At 28.9% G+C, this 16,198-nt stretch overlaps 1 protein-coding gene across 2 annotated transcripts in view; it reads left to right on the forward strand.

The window, feature by feature from the left end:
- Positions 1-247: 247 nt before the first annotated feature.
- The window catches only part of LOC129920207 (uncharacterized), a 115,534-nt gene continuing 99,583 nt past the window's right edge, over positions 248-16,198 (forward strand). Inside the window, exon 1 of one of the 2 annotated variants that reach the window (XM_056001456.1) lies at positions 248-1,720. In XM_056001456.1, coding sequence (XP_055857431.1) covers positions 1,549-1,720 — 172 coding nt within the window. In that variant the 5' untranslated portion in view covers positions 248-1,548. The remainder of the gene's footprint in view (positions 1,721-16,198) is intronic. The other variant, XM_056001458.1, reaches the window with a different exon arrangement.

Below are 16,198 nucleotides of genomic sequence, written 5' to 3' on the forward strand. Positions count from 1 at the left end.
TCTTGTATACGAACCACCAATAAACACTTAAATGCAAATTAAAAAGAAAAATTCAAAAACAAACGGTAATCAAACATTTTTTTATAAAGCTTTTTACTTGACGATACTTTTTTGTGAAACGAACAGTTCTACAAAGTAATTTTCAAAGTTTATTTAAACTTTGAATTCTAACATCCCTGTGTTACATTGAGCTTTAATACTTTACTATTAAAAGCTTTTTTAAAAATAAAACAATGCAAAACAAGTAGACAAACAACTATATCGCATGCATAACAAATCAACAATCTAACGTAAGGAAATGCGCACTGCCTTGTACCAGCACGTGCCGCATCTTCTCAAAATGTCAACAAAAGAATCTTCCACATTACATTGTACGACTGCTGCTGAGCGAAAAGCCTGCGCACAGCTCATCATCTTATTTTCGCTGAGTTCGATGCGGTTCCCTTAATACTGCTGCTACTGCTGCTGCCAAAGCAGATTACCTATAATGTCCCGTTGTATGCATTTTCGCAGTTTAGTCGCTAACAGGACATCGGCTGAGGATTTTCGTAGTAAATTGGTTTTTACTGCGCGGTAAAAACCGTGTTACTGTTATTTATCTCTGTTTAAAGAGTGTGAGGGTGTATATGTACCGTTCGTTTTTGTTGGTGTATAGTTCGCAGAGTGCTAGTAAAAAAAAAAGTGACAAAATTCGTATCCGGGTTTCAGTTTCCTTTATTTTTTTGTTCATTCGACATATCCTTTCTGTAGGTTATTTCGATTTTAACTGGGTCGTATGGCGTATACGTACTTTTTTTTTGTTTAATGCATTTATTCCAATGTTGCTGTTATAGTTCGTGGTTGTCATCGTTGTCGTTGTCGCTGTTGTTCTGTCGACTCGAGGTGCAATGTTAAGTGGCTGCAATTTGAAAGAAGAGGTCTTTTTCTGAGATCTTCATTCGTATCTGTTTTTGTCAACCTTTTGTCTTGTCTCTCCGCGTGTGTGCGAGCTCCAAGTTGTATTCGTATGGTTTTTTGTTTTTGCTTCTTACACCAATGTTCGTAATGCGGAACTAAGAAGATGTTATATAGTAAAAAATTCTACTGCAATGATTTATGCATAAAATATGAAATCCTATGAATGCCAAGGAAATATTTAATAAGTTGTAGTGTTGTGCCTGTCAAAGGAGCTGTGAAAGGTCCTTCCTATATTTTTTTTTTGTTTGTTTTTTGTTTGAAAAGCAAAAGTGAATAGAAGAAAATAATGTGTGATTGAGTGGAAGAGAAGAAAAAAGTAAGGTGAAAAGTTCACGTGCAATAATATATACCTATCTAGGAAATAGGAAGAAGCAAGGGATGGAAAAAGAAGGGTGAGAACCTTGTTCACAGTGTGAGAGAGTTTGAGTTTGATGGGTGCAAGGTCCCAAAAGGATACACAACACATCACAAAGGAATAAATATGATGATGCTGCATTCAAAAAGCAAAATTTGAATGGCTTGGCTGAGTAATTAGTTGTTTTGTTTTCGGTTTGTTTTTATTTTTTCCTTTTATTTCGGTTCGTTCGGATCATGAGCGAACGAGGTGTTAATGGACGACACTCGCGTGTTAGTCCCTCACCTGGACGAGGAAGTAAGATCGCCTATTCACCGTGTCCCCGATCTGATCCACAAGAAATAGAAATGGCTGGTAATTGTTTGGCCATTCCGATGTCGGCCATACAGACTAATGGAAATTCAAAAGGTGAGTTTTTTTTATGGATAATATAATTATTAATTATTTGAATTTAGATCTTGCATGGAGCTTTTAGCTGTGTGATAATATTTTATTTTTTTTTTTTTCAAGTGTGAAATTGACATTTTGTGGTAGATAAGGAACGCGATTCTGTTTCGTTATCCTTCCCTTTAGGTATTAGAATGATCAAAGGAAAAATTGTCACATAACTAATACATTCATATCTTCGTTGTTTGGCGAGATAAAATTTTTTTTTGAAATGCCAAACGAAAGTCAAAGTAGTAAAAAAAAAATAATAAAATAATATAAAGAACGTAACCCTACAAATGCGGCAACCCCATTCAAATGAAAACAACACTGACAAAAATCTTCTTTGAACAACACAGTATAACTTTTTATGCACTAAAAAGCTAAACTATACACCATATTTTAGATAATACTCTCTCTCTTCTATCTAAAAAATGTTGGGTGCCACCTCGCAAATGCAGACAAGTACTCGGCAACCCTACTCAAATGCTAAAAAACCCTAAAATCACTTGTTTTTTTAGCCAAAGTGTATAATATTTGATAGAGTTAAAGGCTATAGCATACATAATATTTTAGCTAAAACTATCTTCTATCTTAAAAATTTCGGGTGCCACCTCGCAAATACAGACAAGTATTCGGCAACCCTATCCTAATTTTATTTAAAAAAAATTTTTTTTTTAACCTACACTGAACCAAAAAGGTACAAAAAATTAATGAATTTGTACATTAAATTAATGTAAAAATTCATTAAATTTAAGAATCTTTTTAAGAACAAATTCATAAGGGAATGAATATTTCTTAAAAATTAAGAATAAGTTCTTAAATTTTAAGAATTGTGTTCATAAACGAATTCGAAAAGTTTTGAACATGTTTAAGAAAAGTTTCTTAGATTTTAAGAAAAATTCATACAATTTAAATCTTTTTTTTTTTCTTCCATAATTTAAGTACAAAGTTTAAGAAAAGTTTCTTACATTTTATGATTATTTCTTAAATTTTATGATTTTTTTCATGAATTTCGTAAAAAATTGAATGAAATGTTGCTTAAATTTTATGAAAAAAAATCATAAAAACTATGAATTTTTCTTAAAGTTTTATGATTGTTTTCATAAAATGTAATACACTTTTTATTAAAATGTATGCATTTATTTATATAGATGCATATAATATACATTACCATTATAAGCATTTAATTTGTTTCTGAAAAAAATTGTATTCCAACCAAACAAACAGCCAAAAAAAAAACAACCCAAAATCTAAAACAAACAAATGAAATAATTTTTAAAAATAAAAGAAATGATTGAGTTTAAACGTAATAAAAATGTTTTATTGGTCACTGTAACTATACATTTATTTTTTAATTTAATTTTTCTTTTTTAATTGATGCATCATCTGGAAAGATAAAAAAAAGTTTGTATTAGTAAAATGACTATGTACTATTTGGTTCAAAAAACCGAAATAGGAGGTAGAATTATCTTTTACCTTATTGTAATCGGCAGCATAAGGCTCTGCAGCTGAAAGAAAAAACAATACAAAATTGAATAAGTTGGGGAAAGATCACAATATAAAAAATTTAGGTAGATACATCATTATATAGAATAAAATAAAATTAAAACAAAATTTAAATATTTAAAGGAATCAAATAACATGCAACACTTACTAAATTCTATGTTTTCCAAACATGATGTGTTTGCTTTATTCTGCAATGACAACTTCGGGTGTACTGGATCTGTTGCAAACAGCCTTTAAGATGGTTTTTATGGAGCAGTATTTAGTGCTCTTTTGCGGGTTCTATTATATTTCACTTTTTTGCGAAAATAACATGGTCTCAAATTGAAGATTACTCAAGTGCCTACTCATTTCACAAAAGTATCTAAATTATGTACCTATAACAAAAAAATTTAAAATATATTTAATAAATAAAAGAAAGAAATGTTTAACATATTATGTTTTTATACTTATCTGAGTATATGAGAAAGAGGCAACGTGAACCAACAATAATTTCAACTGTTGAAATGTCTTATACTCTTCAGAATTGTTTACGTGGTTTAAAATGCATAATAAATATTGTTTTTTGTTCACAAATTTGTTTCGGCAACGACCGTCCACTTTGCATATCAGATTTTAAACTAAATCCGCAGAGAAATCCTTCTAAGGCATAGATTCAAAACAACAGTTATTATTTTCTAATTAATGAAAGTCTATGTATGACTTTAAGAAAATATACCTAAAAACTCAAAAGGTAAGAATTTTTTCATAAATTATACATATGTATACTTTCATAAAATTTAATGAATTAATTCTTAAATTTTGGAAAAATAAGAATTTCGAACTTAAAAAGTATGAACAGATTCTTAGATTTTAAGAATAAGTTCTTAATGCCGAATGCAGGATAACGGTAAAATATTCGTTATTTTTCAATTAATGAAAAAATACATTCATTTTAAGAAAAAATACTTAAAAACACAAAATTTATGAAATCCTTACAAATGCAATTTAAAAAATAGATTTTTCTCAATTTAAGAATGGAAAAGAGTCAATTTTAAAAATTATTTTAACTCAAAATACAACTGAATGGAAAATAATAGTGAATTTCATTCATAAAAGTATGTCCAGATTCTAAGATTCAGCTAAATATTCTTTCAAATTGGAGCTAGAAGTTTATGAATTTATTCATATACCTTCGTATTTGTTCTTAAGAAAAATTCATAAAATTTTTTTCCATAGGAAAATTTTTATGAAAACCGATTTTATGAATTTTTCTTAAATCTAAACTTTTTTTTTAAGAATTTGTGCTTAAATGTAATGAATTTTTCTTAAAAATGTATGAATTTTGGTTTATGAACAAGATTCATAGTTTTTAAGAATAATAATTTTTTCAGTGTATATAGTAGGTACCTACATTTTCCAAATTTCTATATAAAAAGTCTTAAAAATTTAAGCAACTTGAACTCCAAGAGCAAGTTCGTGCGACCCAGTCGTGCATTTTCTTTATCATCAATCATCAACTATTGAAACCAATAGTTTGGGAGATATAGACCAATTTGCGATTTTCAAAATGCCGAATTTCACCAGGGGGCTTGCTTCCCGAAAACCAGGACTAAGGCTTTTCTAATACCCTTCAAACACAAAATGCCTGTTTTTGTACTTTCTTGTACTATAAAGAATTGCCAAGACTTGAGTGTATGGAGAATAAAACACAAGTTTGAATATTTGTTGGTACTTTTTTCACTTCAAACGAAATATGTGATTATAATAGTCATTTTTAACTATTTTGTACCTATTTTCTGTACAAAAATAGAGTTATTCGCAAAATTTCATTCAATTCTATCAAGTCACTATTCAAATAGTTACAAAATAAACTATTTTTTCTCTGAGTCTCCATTGTCTGAATAGTCTAATGTATGTATTATGTACCTACGTATCATAATGAGATTTGCGACCTTTTACTGTAAAAGTCGCGAAAATGGCTTTTTAATGAACTTTTGAATTAAACAACAACTATTTGTGGGAGTTACCAACAAGTTGGTAGGTTGGTTTTATGACCTTTTTACGTTTTTCGCAAAAACAACGCAGCTTAAATGATAAGTGTTTTTTTTTCTTTCTAGAAAAGAGAATTAGGTAATTCATCTCCATTTTCAGTGTTGACAAAAATACAATTAATTTGTGTTCCCTATTTCTTGATTTTAGGTACAAAAGTATACCTATGTCTTTTGTGAAATCATGTATTAAGATATACTTATGTTCTTGGCTAAGATCTTATGTTTCCAATATTGTAATATTATCCCAATAAATGTACCTATCTCCACGATTGGGCAATTTGTATAAATGAAACACATCTGCCTGCTGCCTACATACATTTTCCAGAACATCTTTCCTATCTCAATAACATACCTATTATTTTTATTAAACACACGCAAATATTTTTTTTTTCCAAGAATCAAACATCATCTTTTTGTACCTTCCGTCCCGAAAAAAAAACCATCATGATACATTTTCGTTGTAGAAAAAGAAAACACAAGAACATGCCCAACGCAATGCGTGTAACATCAGTCACCATCACCATTGTAGGAGACTTTTCCTTGAGAATCAAATTGATGTGGGTATCACACGAAACATATCACATTTCCTTTTTATGAGTCACCCAGACCCAAATATATATTTTGCATAAAGTTTAAGTAGACCAAAAGGATTTTTTTTTCATAAAATTAAAATAGAACCTTTCTTTATTCTGTATATTATATGGACAGCGAAAATGTGCATATGTGTATGGAAAATGTAAACAGTCAAAGAGGTAAACTTTTCTTTATAACTTTAAGGTAAAAATATAAGAGAAGTACCTTTCCTATAGTGCCAATTTCATTTCATTTCATTAACAAATAAGTTTTTTGTAGATGCTTTGTTTGCCCGGTTGTGTGTGTTTATTTATAGAGACAGCAAACGAACCCTTGAGCAAAAAAAAAAAACGAAACAACTTTAGCAAACGGCACTCGTACTACTATACTGCAACTATTCTCGAGAAATGCAGTCTTCAAAGAGGACGAAAATATATAAGAAATGTACTTCCAAGCGTGGAAGCATCTAGTGAAGAGTCTTTTGCGAATTAATTTTTTTAAGGTCAAGTATTGGTGGCTTGAAACAAATTATAATTATTTTTAGAGTTCTTAAAACTTTTGCCTAACATAAAATGTAATTAGTAAATGCATTTGTATAAGTGAGTGCTATTAAGTCATCGTTACTTTTGTGAAAAAATAGAAAACTTTTCTCAAGTTCTAGACAAAAAATCACAATTATTTAGATTTGCAGCACGTTTGTAGTTTTCGAATATAAACTATTTGCTGTGTTAATGTTAATGTTAATGTTAATGTTAATGTTAATGTTAATGTTAATGTTAATGTTAATGTTAATGTTAATGTTAATGTTAATGTTAATGTTAATGTTAATGTTAATGTTAATGTTAATGTTAATGTTAATGTTAATGTTAATGTTAATGTTAATGTTAATGTTAATGTTAATGTTAATGTTAATGTTAATGTTAATGTTAATGTTAATGTTAATGTTAATGTTAATGTTAATGTTAATGTTAATGTTAATGTTAATGTTAATGTTAATGTTAATGTTAATGTTAATGTTAATGTTAATGTTAATGTTAATGTTAATGTTAATGTTAATGTTAATGTTAATGTTAATGTTAATGTTAATGTTAATGTTAATGTTAATGTTAATGTTAATGTTAATGTTAATGTTAATGTTAATGTTAATGTTAATGTTAATGTTAATGTTAATGTTAATGTTAATGTTAATGTTAATGTTAATGTTAATGTTAATGTTAATGTTAATGTTAATGTTAATGTTAATGTTAATGTTAATGTTAATGTTAATGTTAATGTTAATGTTAATGTTAATGTTAATGTTAATGTTAATGTTAATGTTAATGTTAATGTTAATGTTAATGTTAATGTTAATGTTAATGTTAATGTTAATGTTAATGTTAATGTTAATGTTAATGTTAATGTTAATGTTAATGTTAATGTTAATGTTAATGTTAATGTTAATGTTAATGTTAATGTTAATGTTAATGTTAATGTTAATGTTAATGTTAATGTTAATGTTAATGTTAGTGTTAATGTTAATGTTAATGTTAATGTTAATGTTAATGTTAATGTTAATGTTAATGTTAATGTTAATGTTAATGTTAATGTTAATGTTAATGTTAATGTTAATGTTAATGTTAATGTTAATGTTAATGTTAATGTTAATGTTAATGTTAATGTTAATGTTAATGTTAATGTTAATGTTAATGTTAATGTTAATGTTAATGTTAATGTTAATGTTAATGTTAATGTTAATGTTAATGTTAATGTTAATGTTAATGTTAATGTTAATGTTAATGTTAATGTTAATGTTAATGTTAATGTTAATGTTAATGTTAATGTTAATGTTAATGTTAATGTTAATGTTAATGTTAATGTTAATGTTAATGTTAATGTTAATGTTAATGTTAATGTTAATGTTAATGTTAATGTTAATGTTAATGTTAATGTTAATGTTAATGTTAATGTTAATGTTAATGTTAATGTTAATGTTAATGTTAATGTTAATGTTAATGTTAATGTTAATGTTAATGTTAATGTTAATGTTAATGTTAATGTTAATGTTAATGTTAATGTTAATGTTAATGTTAATGTTTAAAAATAAATGTATTTTTCAAACCCCTTTGGCAGCAGATGGTACTCTTTAAAATGCAAATATCACCCCCTGAACCTGATGCATTGGCATTGGAAATCGATCCGAGATCTTTTTTTTATTAATCATAAAGTAGGTTCCATACACATAATGCATATTTGAGTAGAAGTCAAACCTTCAAATGCATGCAACCAAAGTGCAGTTCCCTTTTTAGATTTTTTTTTTCAAGCCGTAGGCAAAAAAGGCTTCTCTATAACTTTCTGTATTTTCTAGCTAACGTGTGCTTATGTATATGCACGTCTTGAGATGCGCTTTCACCTCCTTCATTGTTTTGTTGCGATTTCAAAAGCAAAAGCACCATAAGGTATAAAAAATATTTTATGCTGTTCAAAATCTGGAGAAACTCTCAACAGGATGCACATACAGAGGAAGGAGATTCAGCAACACACCAAAGGCATTCAGGTAGTCAAGTAGAAAGTGCACTTTCTTCAAGAAAAATAAAAATGGAAAAAGCTACGACGACGTTGTTGCATATAAATTCTTAGGTATATTATGAAGGGAAAGTACCTTCGTAAAATGAGATTTGGCGAGGATAAGAACTAAAGTGTATTGGGACTGAAGTGAATATCCAGGGATGGACTTAGATATTAAGAAGCTCAAGCTAAAAGAACTTGTTAAAGTGAGGTGTGCCCACATCCTCGAATGTGGGATTTTTGTACCAAACTTTGTACACCCTTTTAGTAAGATCTTTATCAATATCTACAAAAGAGAAATTCTTCAAACACGCAAAGCCCATAGCGATGGATAATCCATCCCTGCAGTTTATTCCAAGTATCCATTACTTTATATAGGAAAACGTGTGACATATTTGACATTCAAATGTAGTATAAGTCTAACGTTGCTGTAGATTTGTGTCCTTTGGGGTTTGAATTGCTTGAGTATAATCCCCCAAGATGTATATGAAAGATTAATTCATTCCAATCCTTTTTACGTTCATGGCTGATGTCTTTTACTGTAAATTCTGCCTTGCAAGTGCACAAGTAAAAATATATATGTAAGTCAAATGGCTTTGGAAGGGATTTTACGATTCATTGATATCTTTGGCTATGCATGTCAGTGTGTGTTATATTGGTCTTGTAATGGAGAGTTTAGTTGTTGAATGGTGTTCATTTTGGAAAGTCATTTATCTTGAAGATTTGTAGAATTTGTATTTCCAATGGAAGAAAATCGAAAAGGAAATAAACTGCAGGTGAATTATCGATATGAGGTTCCTTTAAAATTGGGTGGTTTGAACCAAAAATATTTTTCTAGAGACACGACGAATACGACCAAGAAATTATAGAAGCTTATGATCGTCGAAAGGAAATTGGCTACACACTCGTTCTATATTTTTTTTTTTTTAATATTTTTTTTTTTTATTTATATTTTTTTTTTTTTTGAAATCGCGGTTTAAGGCTTAGGATCTGGGTTAATATGAGGAGGCATTTGAAATTAAGAATGCTGATTTTAATACCCGGTTGTGGTCGTTAAGGCCTCGAACTCGAGATAACAAATTTAAATGACATAACGATGAAAGAGAATGCTAGAAAAGTGGGGCCGGCAATTCTATCTGTCTACCTGTGTGAACTTCGAGCTACAGCCCAAACTAATCGAGCGATTTTCTTCAAACCTTGTACACTGAGGGAAAAAATAAATTGAAGTTGAAAAGTCGTTATTTCAAAGATGAACTACTTTGTTTTATGTGACTTTAAGATACGAAACCATCAAAAATTAACCTTTTTTCCACCTTGAATTTATAATGTTCATCTTCAACGCAAAATCATTCCGAATAATAGTTAAATCAATGTGGTTTTCATTGATTTCACGTTGTTTTATGGTGGCTTTTCCCTCAGTATACAACTTGGCGGCTCCTGTCACCCCTTTTTCGTCCACTGCCATTTTGGAATTGTCTATTTTAAACTTTCTTTTACAACCTCTGTCAATTTTCAGTTTTGGCAGAGACAGATTTTTTTTCCAACAAAAAGCAAGTTTCGTTCCGCTTGTTCCGTCCAGTCTGCTTTCTGCCAACAAAAATTTCCCGAAAAAAAAATTCCATTTCACAAGTGAGGTGCTTGCTGATGATCAAAAATCAACATAATGTAGACGCAGCTTTATTTTTATTTATTTAATATGTTAAATGCTAACATTAGAAATAAACTTAAATACTAACAACGGAATTATTAAACTTAAACTCAATAATTGTCAATTAATCACAATAAAATATATTATGTATATTAACATTGAAACTAATTGTACTAATATATATAACAAGAGAAAAAACAACATTCTGCTACATTAGTTATAGAAGCTATTTTTGAATTTATGGGATTTAACATTATCATTAATAGAATCGATTATATGAAAGTTTTTGTTAAAAATATTAATTAGTTGATTCATAGAGCTATTGATGCCATAGTTAGATCTACTAAAAAACACACAAATTGGTAACCTATTTCTTAAACCAGCACGCCCAACATTAAAATTCAGTCAGCTTCTTCATTCAGTGTTATGATTTCTATCTAGGTACTCTGATGTGATAAGCAAAACTAAAAAAAATAGTAGGTATATGAAATTTCATACACCCAAAATGTGAAAAATTAAAATATCTAAAATATTAGGGCTTCTAGAAAGAAACCATTGTGATTTTTAGGCTAAGTGAATCCAAATGCATCAAGATCAGTAACAAAAATTTCTGGAAAATGTTAACAACCAGTTAAAAAAAACGTAGGGCGTATGAGTGTTTTTTACTCAAAGTGAAAATTTCATTCGCAAATTATTTTGTTAATCGCAAAAATTCGCACCCAAATTTTCGAAATTAAATTAAAAGAATAGTCAAAGTTATCATAAATTTATGTATCGAAGCAGAATACAAGGGTATATACAATATGTATATATAACAAAGCACTTATACTTAAAAAAAGGAATACAAATATTTAAATGTGGCACACTCTTTTCCCACTGTCATTTAATTGAACAAAAAACATTTAATATTCCCAAAACTACTCTTTAATTACTATTCAATACCTGCAATTGTATTTTTCATTTGAAAATTTTATGTTTAAAAGCACAATCGCTTACAATCAATCTCCTAACAATACTCACCAAATCACCAAAAATTACAAAAAGAATTTCAGAAAATAAACAGCTGACTTTGAACTTGTTTTGTCACACCAAACACTTTACCACAAAAAAAAGAAGTGCATCTTATGAGCCTATGTATATTAGGGTGTCCGTTATTTCCCAAAGTGATGTTTTTGGGGGAGACACCCCCTAGATCGAAATCTTAGGGCCTAAATAAGGGGAATTTAGCAAAAGAAAATTTTTTGGAGGTCATTAACCCGTGCCTCTAGGGTCATACTTTCCCCATACAAATTTGTATGGGAAATTTTTAACTCATACATAAAATTTTTTTTCTCTCGAGTTAAATCATATTTTTTTTTAATGTTTGATAATTCTGGTTGGAAAACAGTTAATTTAAAAGATCACATTCAAAATTTCCCGTTTAAAATTGTTTTTATATTTTATTTCGGTTTTTGAAATTATTAGCTATTTTCGTAGTTTTTGCTTTCACCTATATCACAATTTTAAATGCAGTTTTATTGTTTTTTAATTCTTTTCAAATATTGCATTAAAAAATTTGTGAATAAATCAAAAATTTCAATTTTTTGAAAATTTTTTTTGGAAATTTTTGCCGTTTTTGTAATAAAAAAATATTATTAAATACTTTACCCTTTCTTGTTTGCAACTTTTTTGATGTAGTTTTTTAGGTGAATAATTTTTAAACAAAATTCAATAAAAATATTGTAAACATATCTTTTGTAGTTCGAGAAAAATAAATTTAAACGTATAAAAACGGCAAAAATTTCCAAAAAAAATTTCAAAAAATTGAAATTTTTGATTTATTCACAAATTTTTTAATGCAATATTTATTTGAAAAGAATTAAAAACCAATAAAACTGCATTTAAAATTGTGTGATAGGTGAAAGCAAAAACTACGAAAATAGCTAATAATTTCAAAAACCGAAACAAAATATAAAATAACCTGAAATTTTGAATGTGATCTTTTAAAGTAACTGTTTTCCAACCAGAATTATCAAACATTAAAAAAAAATATGATTTAACTCGAGAGAAAAAAAAATTTATGTATGAGTTAAAAATTTCCCATACAAATTTGTATGGGGAAAGTATGACCCTAGAGGCACGGGTTAATGACCTCCAAATAATTTTTTTTTGCTAAATTCCCCTTATTTAGGCCCTAGGCTTTCGATCTAGAATACTCCTATGTGCGCTGGCTGCTGTTTCAGTATGGCAGGCTCAACAAAAGGGTTAAAAACTCCTTACACAGATTTGACTTTATTTTTTTATACATGTTTATAATAATGTGACAAAGTATTAACTGCAATTTATACAGCAGTAAACTGTAATATTTGTTGAATGCCTTTACTTTTGGTTGAAAGACGTTGGAAGACAAAATTGCATATTTTCTCCAATGGCTTTACTATTTTTAGTCATTTTTAATCTACAAACATATTTACGTTTTAACTGCCAAGAAACTCGCTGTAAGTTATTTAATTTTTTTCTAGTCTTCTGATGGCAATATTTAAGTCAAACGATTTTAAATAAGTCAAAGTAAAATCAAGCCTTTTGGGAAGTTCTTTATAAATGCAGTTCGTTTGCTTGTAGGCTGCACAGATTTTTTTTTGAAAATTATTCTTCCGCTTCGTTTAATTTGATGAGTTATTAATCTAGAACCCCTGGGAACAATTTTTTCTAATTACCCAGTAAGTAACAAACGTTCACACATAAAACTAAAATATGTATGTAAATTTGTAGTTCAACACTTTACGAAAGTCAAAGTTTTCCTAGAAAAAAAAAGTCAAAGAAATTCACATGTTAATTATAAATATTCACTGTCCATATAAAATGCAGGCGATATTTTAGAGTTTCAACCCCCCCAACCGTACGGGGTAATGCTTCCTTTTTTTTCCATGCAACAGCTAACAAAGTCAAGGATATATAGACAGTCAAGAGAACGTATAAAATGAAACACAGAGCTAGAGCTCACTGCCACACTTCATGATTCTCCAGAAATACACTTTTCCAGTTTATTTATTTTTCATTTTAATTTTTTTTTTTTTCAGTTTGTTGTTGAAATATTTATTGCTGCAGAATATAAAAAGAAGCTCAAACTTTTTTGTTATGACGTAGCTAGACTGCGTATTGACTTAGTTCTTGTTTGAATTTTTTTGTTTTTGTCGTCGTCCTGCAGCAAGGATAAAAATAGGCGGGACAAAATCCTAAAGTATGAATTATTTTGCACAATAATGCAGGTTATTTTTTTAAGCATTTTTGTTTTTTTTTTTTTTAGTATTTTGTAAGTAGTCATACTGTTGGCATCTATCTCAAGTTCAAAGGCGAAACGTGTTTTCTACACTCATTTTCTTTTGAGAAAAAAATGAAAATACAAAAGTCAAGGATCTTTTCAGGTATGTACATCATCTCGCCCCTCTTTCAATGTCACAAATCAGACTCAAGATGACACGTATAAATCTATGCTTGTGCGGATGTTTAGTGATATGTGGAACGTGTGCCAACATTATTTTTCATTATTTAACCTTTTATGCTATGAAAGTTAAGATTTACGGGTCTTTTTTGTTTTGTGTTTTGGCAAATCGATCGAATTATTTATGTATGAGAACCGATATCTGAAAACAGCTTGATAGTGTAAAGCTCATTGAAATCAATGGGCTTAACCTTCAGTGATTTATGTTGTATTTAATATTTTATTATTTTTCGGTTAAGCTTCCACAGGTTATTGTTTGGTAGAACATTAATAGTCTATTGAATAGACCCTTTTGGATGGAACAAATTCGTTCAAGAGTTTTTATTGGCGATTATGATTCCTTGGCATACAAGAATACTCCAGCCAAAAGTGCTACTAAATCCATTGGTGCATTTCTGAGAAAACGGCAACACTGGTCACTTTTCAGTTTTTTTGATTTAACTCGAAAACCAAGCCTGACTTTGAATGGTTCAAAGACACTTTTCATAGCAAATTAAATTTTTCTGTCAAGTTAAGATGGTTAAAAAATTTTAAAAATTATTTTTGACTAAAATTCTAACCTAAAATCAAAGAAAAAACAGTTAAAAAATTGACAATTTTATTTTTTTTTACTAAATCAAGGGGCATTTTGTGTATGTAGCCGGGACGGTCCAAACTTTGTACTAATGAAATGAAGTAGAGGTAAAATCCTTTGATAATATGCAATTTTTAATTTTTTTTGTCAAGAAACAACTTAAATGTACCTATTCAAAAATTAGCACTTTTTCTAAATTTTTGACTTTTTTAGTTAAAAGCAAGTTTTTAAAACTCGATAAAATCGTATTAATTGGTAACTTTTAGACTTTTAAAAGTAAACATACTTCGAGGGATTGATTTAAATATAAACTAAATATGACAAACAAAAAAATTTATTTGCATCCTTATGGCCTTTTGTGCAATTTTGTGTATGTGCATTTTTATAAATTCGGGTCGAATGGATGGACAGAGAGCCATTAGCTTTGGTCTATTGCATAGAAGAACATTTAATACCATACTCTTTTACTGTTTTCATGGGCCTGAAAAACAATTCTTGTAAAATCCGCGACCAAAGAAAAGTTTCTCTTGAAAAACGAAAAAAATACTCTAATGAGTTTGAAACAAAATAGCTCAGGCAAATTAGTAAATCAAATTGCACTTTTCGGCGGGACAAATTTTTTTTCATGGAACGTGTTTAGGTGAATGTCCTTATCGTAAAAGTGAATTTTTTGGGATGATAAGATATCGGGAACAGCCGCCATCTTGGAAAAGAGGTCGGTGCCGTTTTTATTTTATAACTCCATTTTAACTCATTTAAACCAAAAATGTCCGAGGATAAACTTATTATCAATTAAATTATCTAAAAAATTATATACAAATGAATTCCGTGAGTTAGTTAAATTCAATTTTATAGTCGGTCAAAGTCCGGGTTCTTCTCGCAAAGTTAAGACAATATGACATTTTTTCAAATATCTGAAGAACTTTTTATTTGTTTGGGATTTTCTTAAAGAATGAATTATAGCACTTTTAATTATCTATAAAATGAGCCCTTTATCGTAACTGTAACCAACATAATGTATAAGCCATCTAACGTCGAAGTTCACATTCTACTAGTCAAAAGTGAGAAAATAACAAGTTTTCTTCTATTAGACCGAGCAAATTTTTGAAGTTGAGGTACAACCAAAATATAAGTAAACAGTTTTTTAACTATATTCGTCTAAATATTGAATTAAAAGTTTGAAATCTTTAATGTTAACCTTTTATGGTTTTCGAGGTTTTAAATGAAGTGAATTTTCCAATTAATGTGAATAAGCTAAAGTGACACTATTTAAAATTCTAAATATAAGAACTGATGCCCTGTCATTTTTCCTAAACATGAACACCTTAATCTCAGCATTACGATAAGTATAACTCAAGATATGAGGTGTGTAAGCCGTTATGTTTTCGAGACTATTGTGTTTAATTTTTGATTGTTTATTTGAACTATTGAAATCCCAAATATGTTCAGTTAAAAAATCGTATATCATGACTTCGACGTTTGGTTGCTTCTACAATGTGATGGCTACAGTTATGATAAAGGGCTCATTTTATAGATAATTAAAAGTGCTATAATTCATTCTTTAAGAAAATCCCAAACAAATAAAAAGTTCTTCAGATATTTGAAAAAAATGTCATATTGTCTTAACCTTGCGAGAAGAACCCGGACTTTGACCGACTATAAAATTGAATTTAACTAACTCACGGAATTCATTTGTATATAATTTTTTAGATAATTTAATTGATAATAAGTTTATCCTCGGACATTTTTGGTTTAAATGAGTAAAAATGGAGTTATAAAATAAAAACGGCACCGACCTCTTTTCCAAGATGGCGGCTGTTCCCAATATCTTATCATCCCAAAAAATTCATTTTTACGATAAGGACATTCACCTAAACACGTTCCATGAAAAAAATTTGTCCCGCGAAAAGTGCAATTTGATTTACTAATTTGCCTGAGCTATTTTGTTTCAAACTCATTAGAGTATTTTTTTCGTTTTTCAAGAGAAACTTTTCGTTGATCGCGGATTTTACAAGAATTGTTTTTCAGGCCATTGAAAACAGTAAAAGAGTTGGTATTAAATGTTCTTCTATGCAATAGACCAAAGCTAATGGCTCTCTGT

This window comes from Episyrphus balteatus, chromosome 4, assembly GCF_945859705.1.
Source record: "Episyrphus balteatus chromosome 4, idEpiBalt1.1, whole genome shotgun sequence".
NCBI lineage: Eukaryota > Metazoa > Arthropoda > Insecta > Diptera > Syrphidae > Episyrphus > Episyrphus balteatus.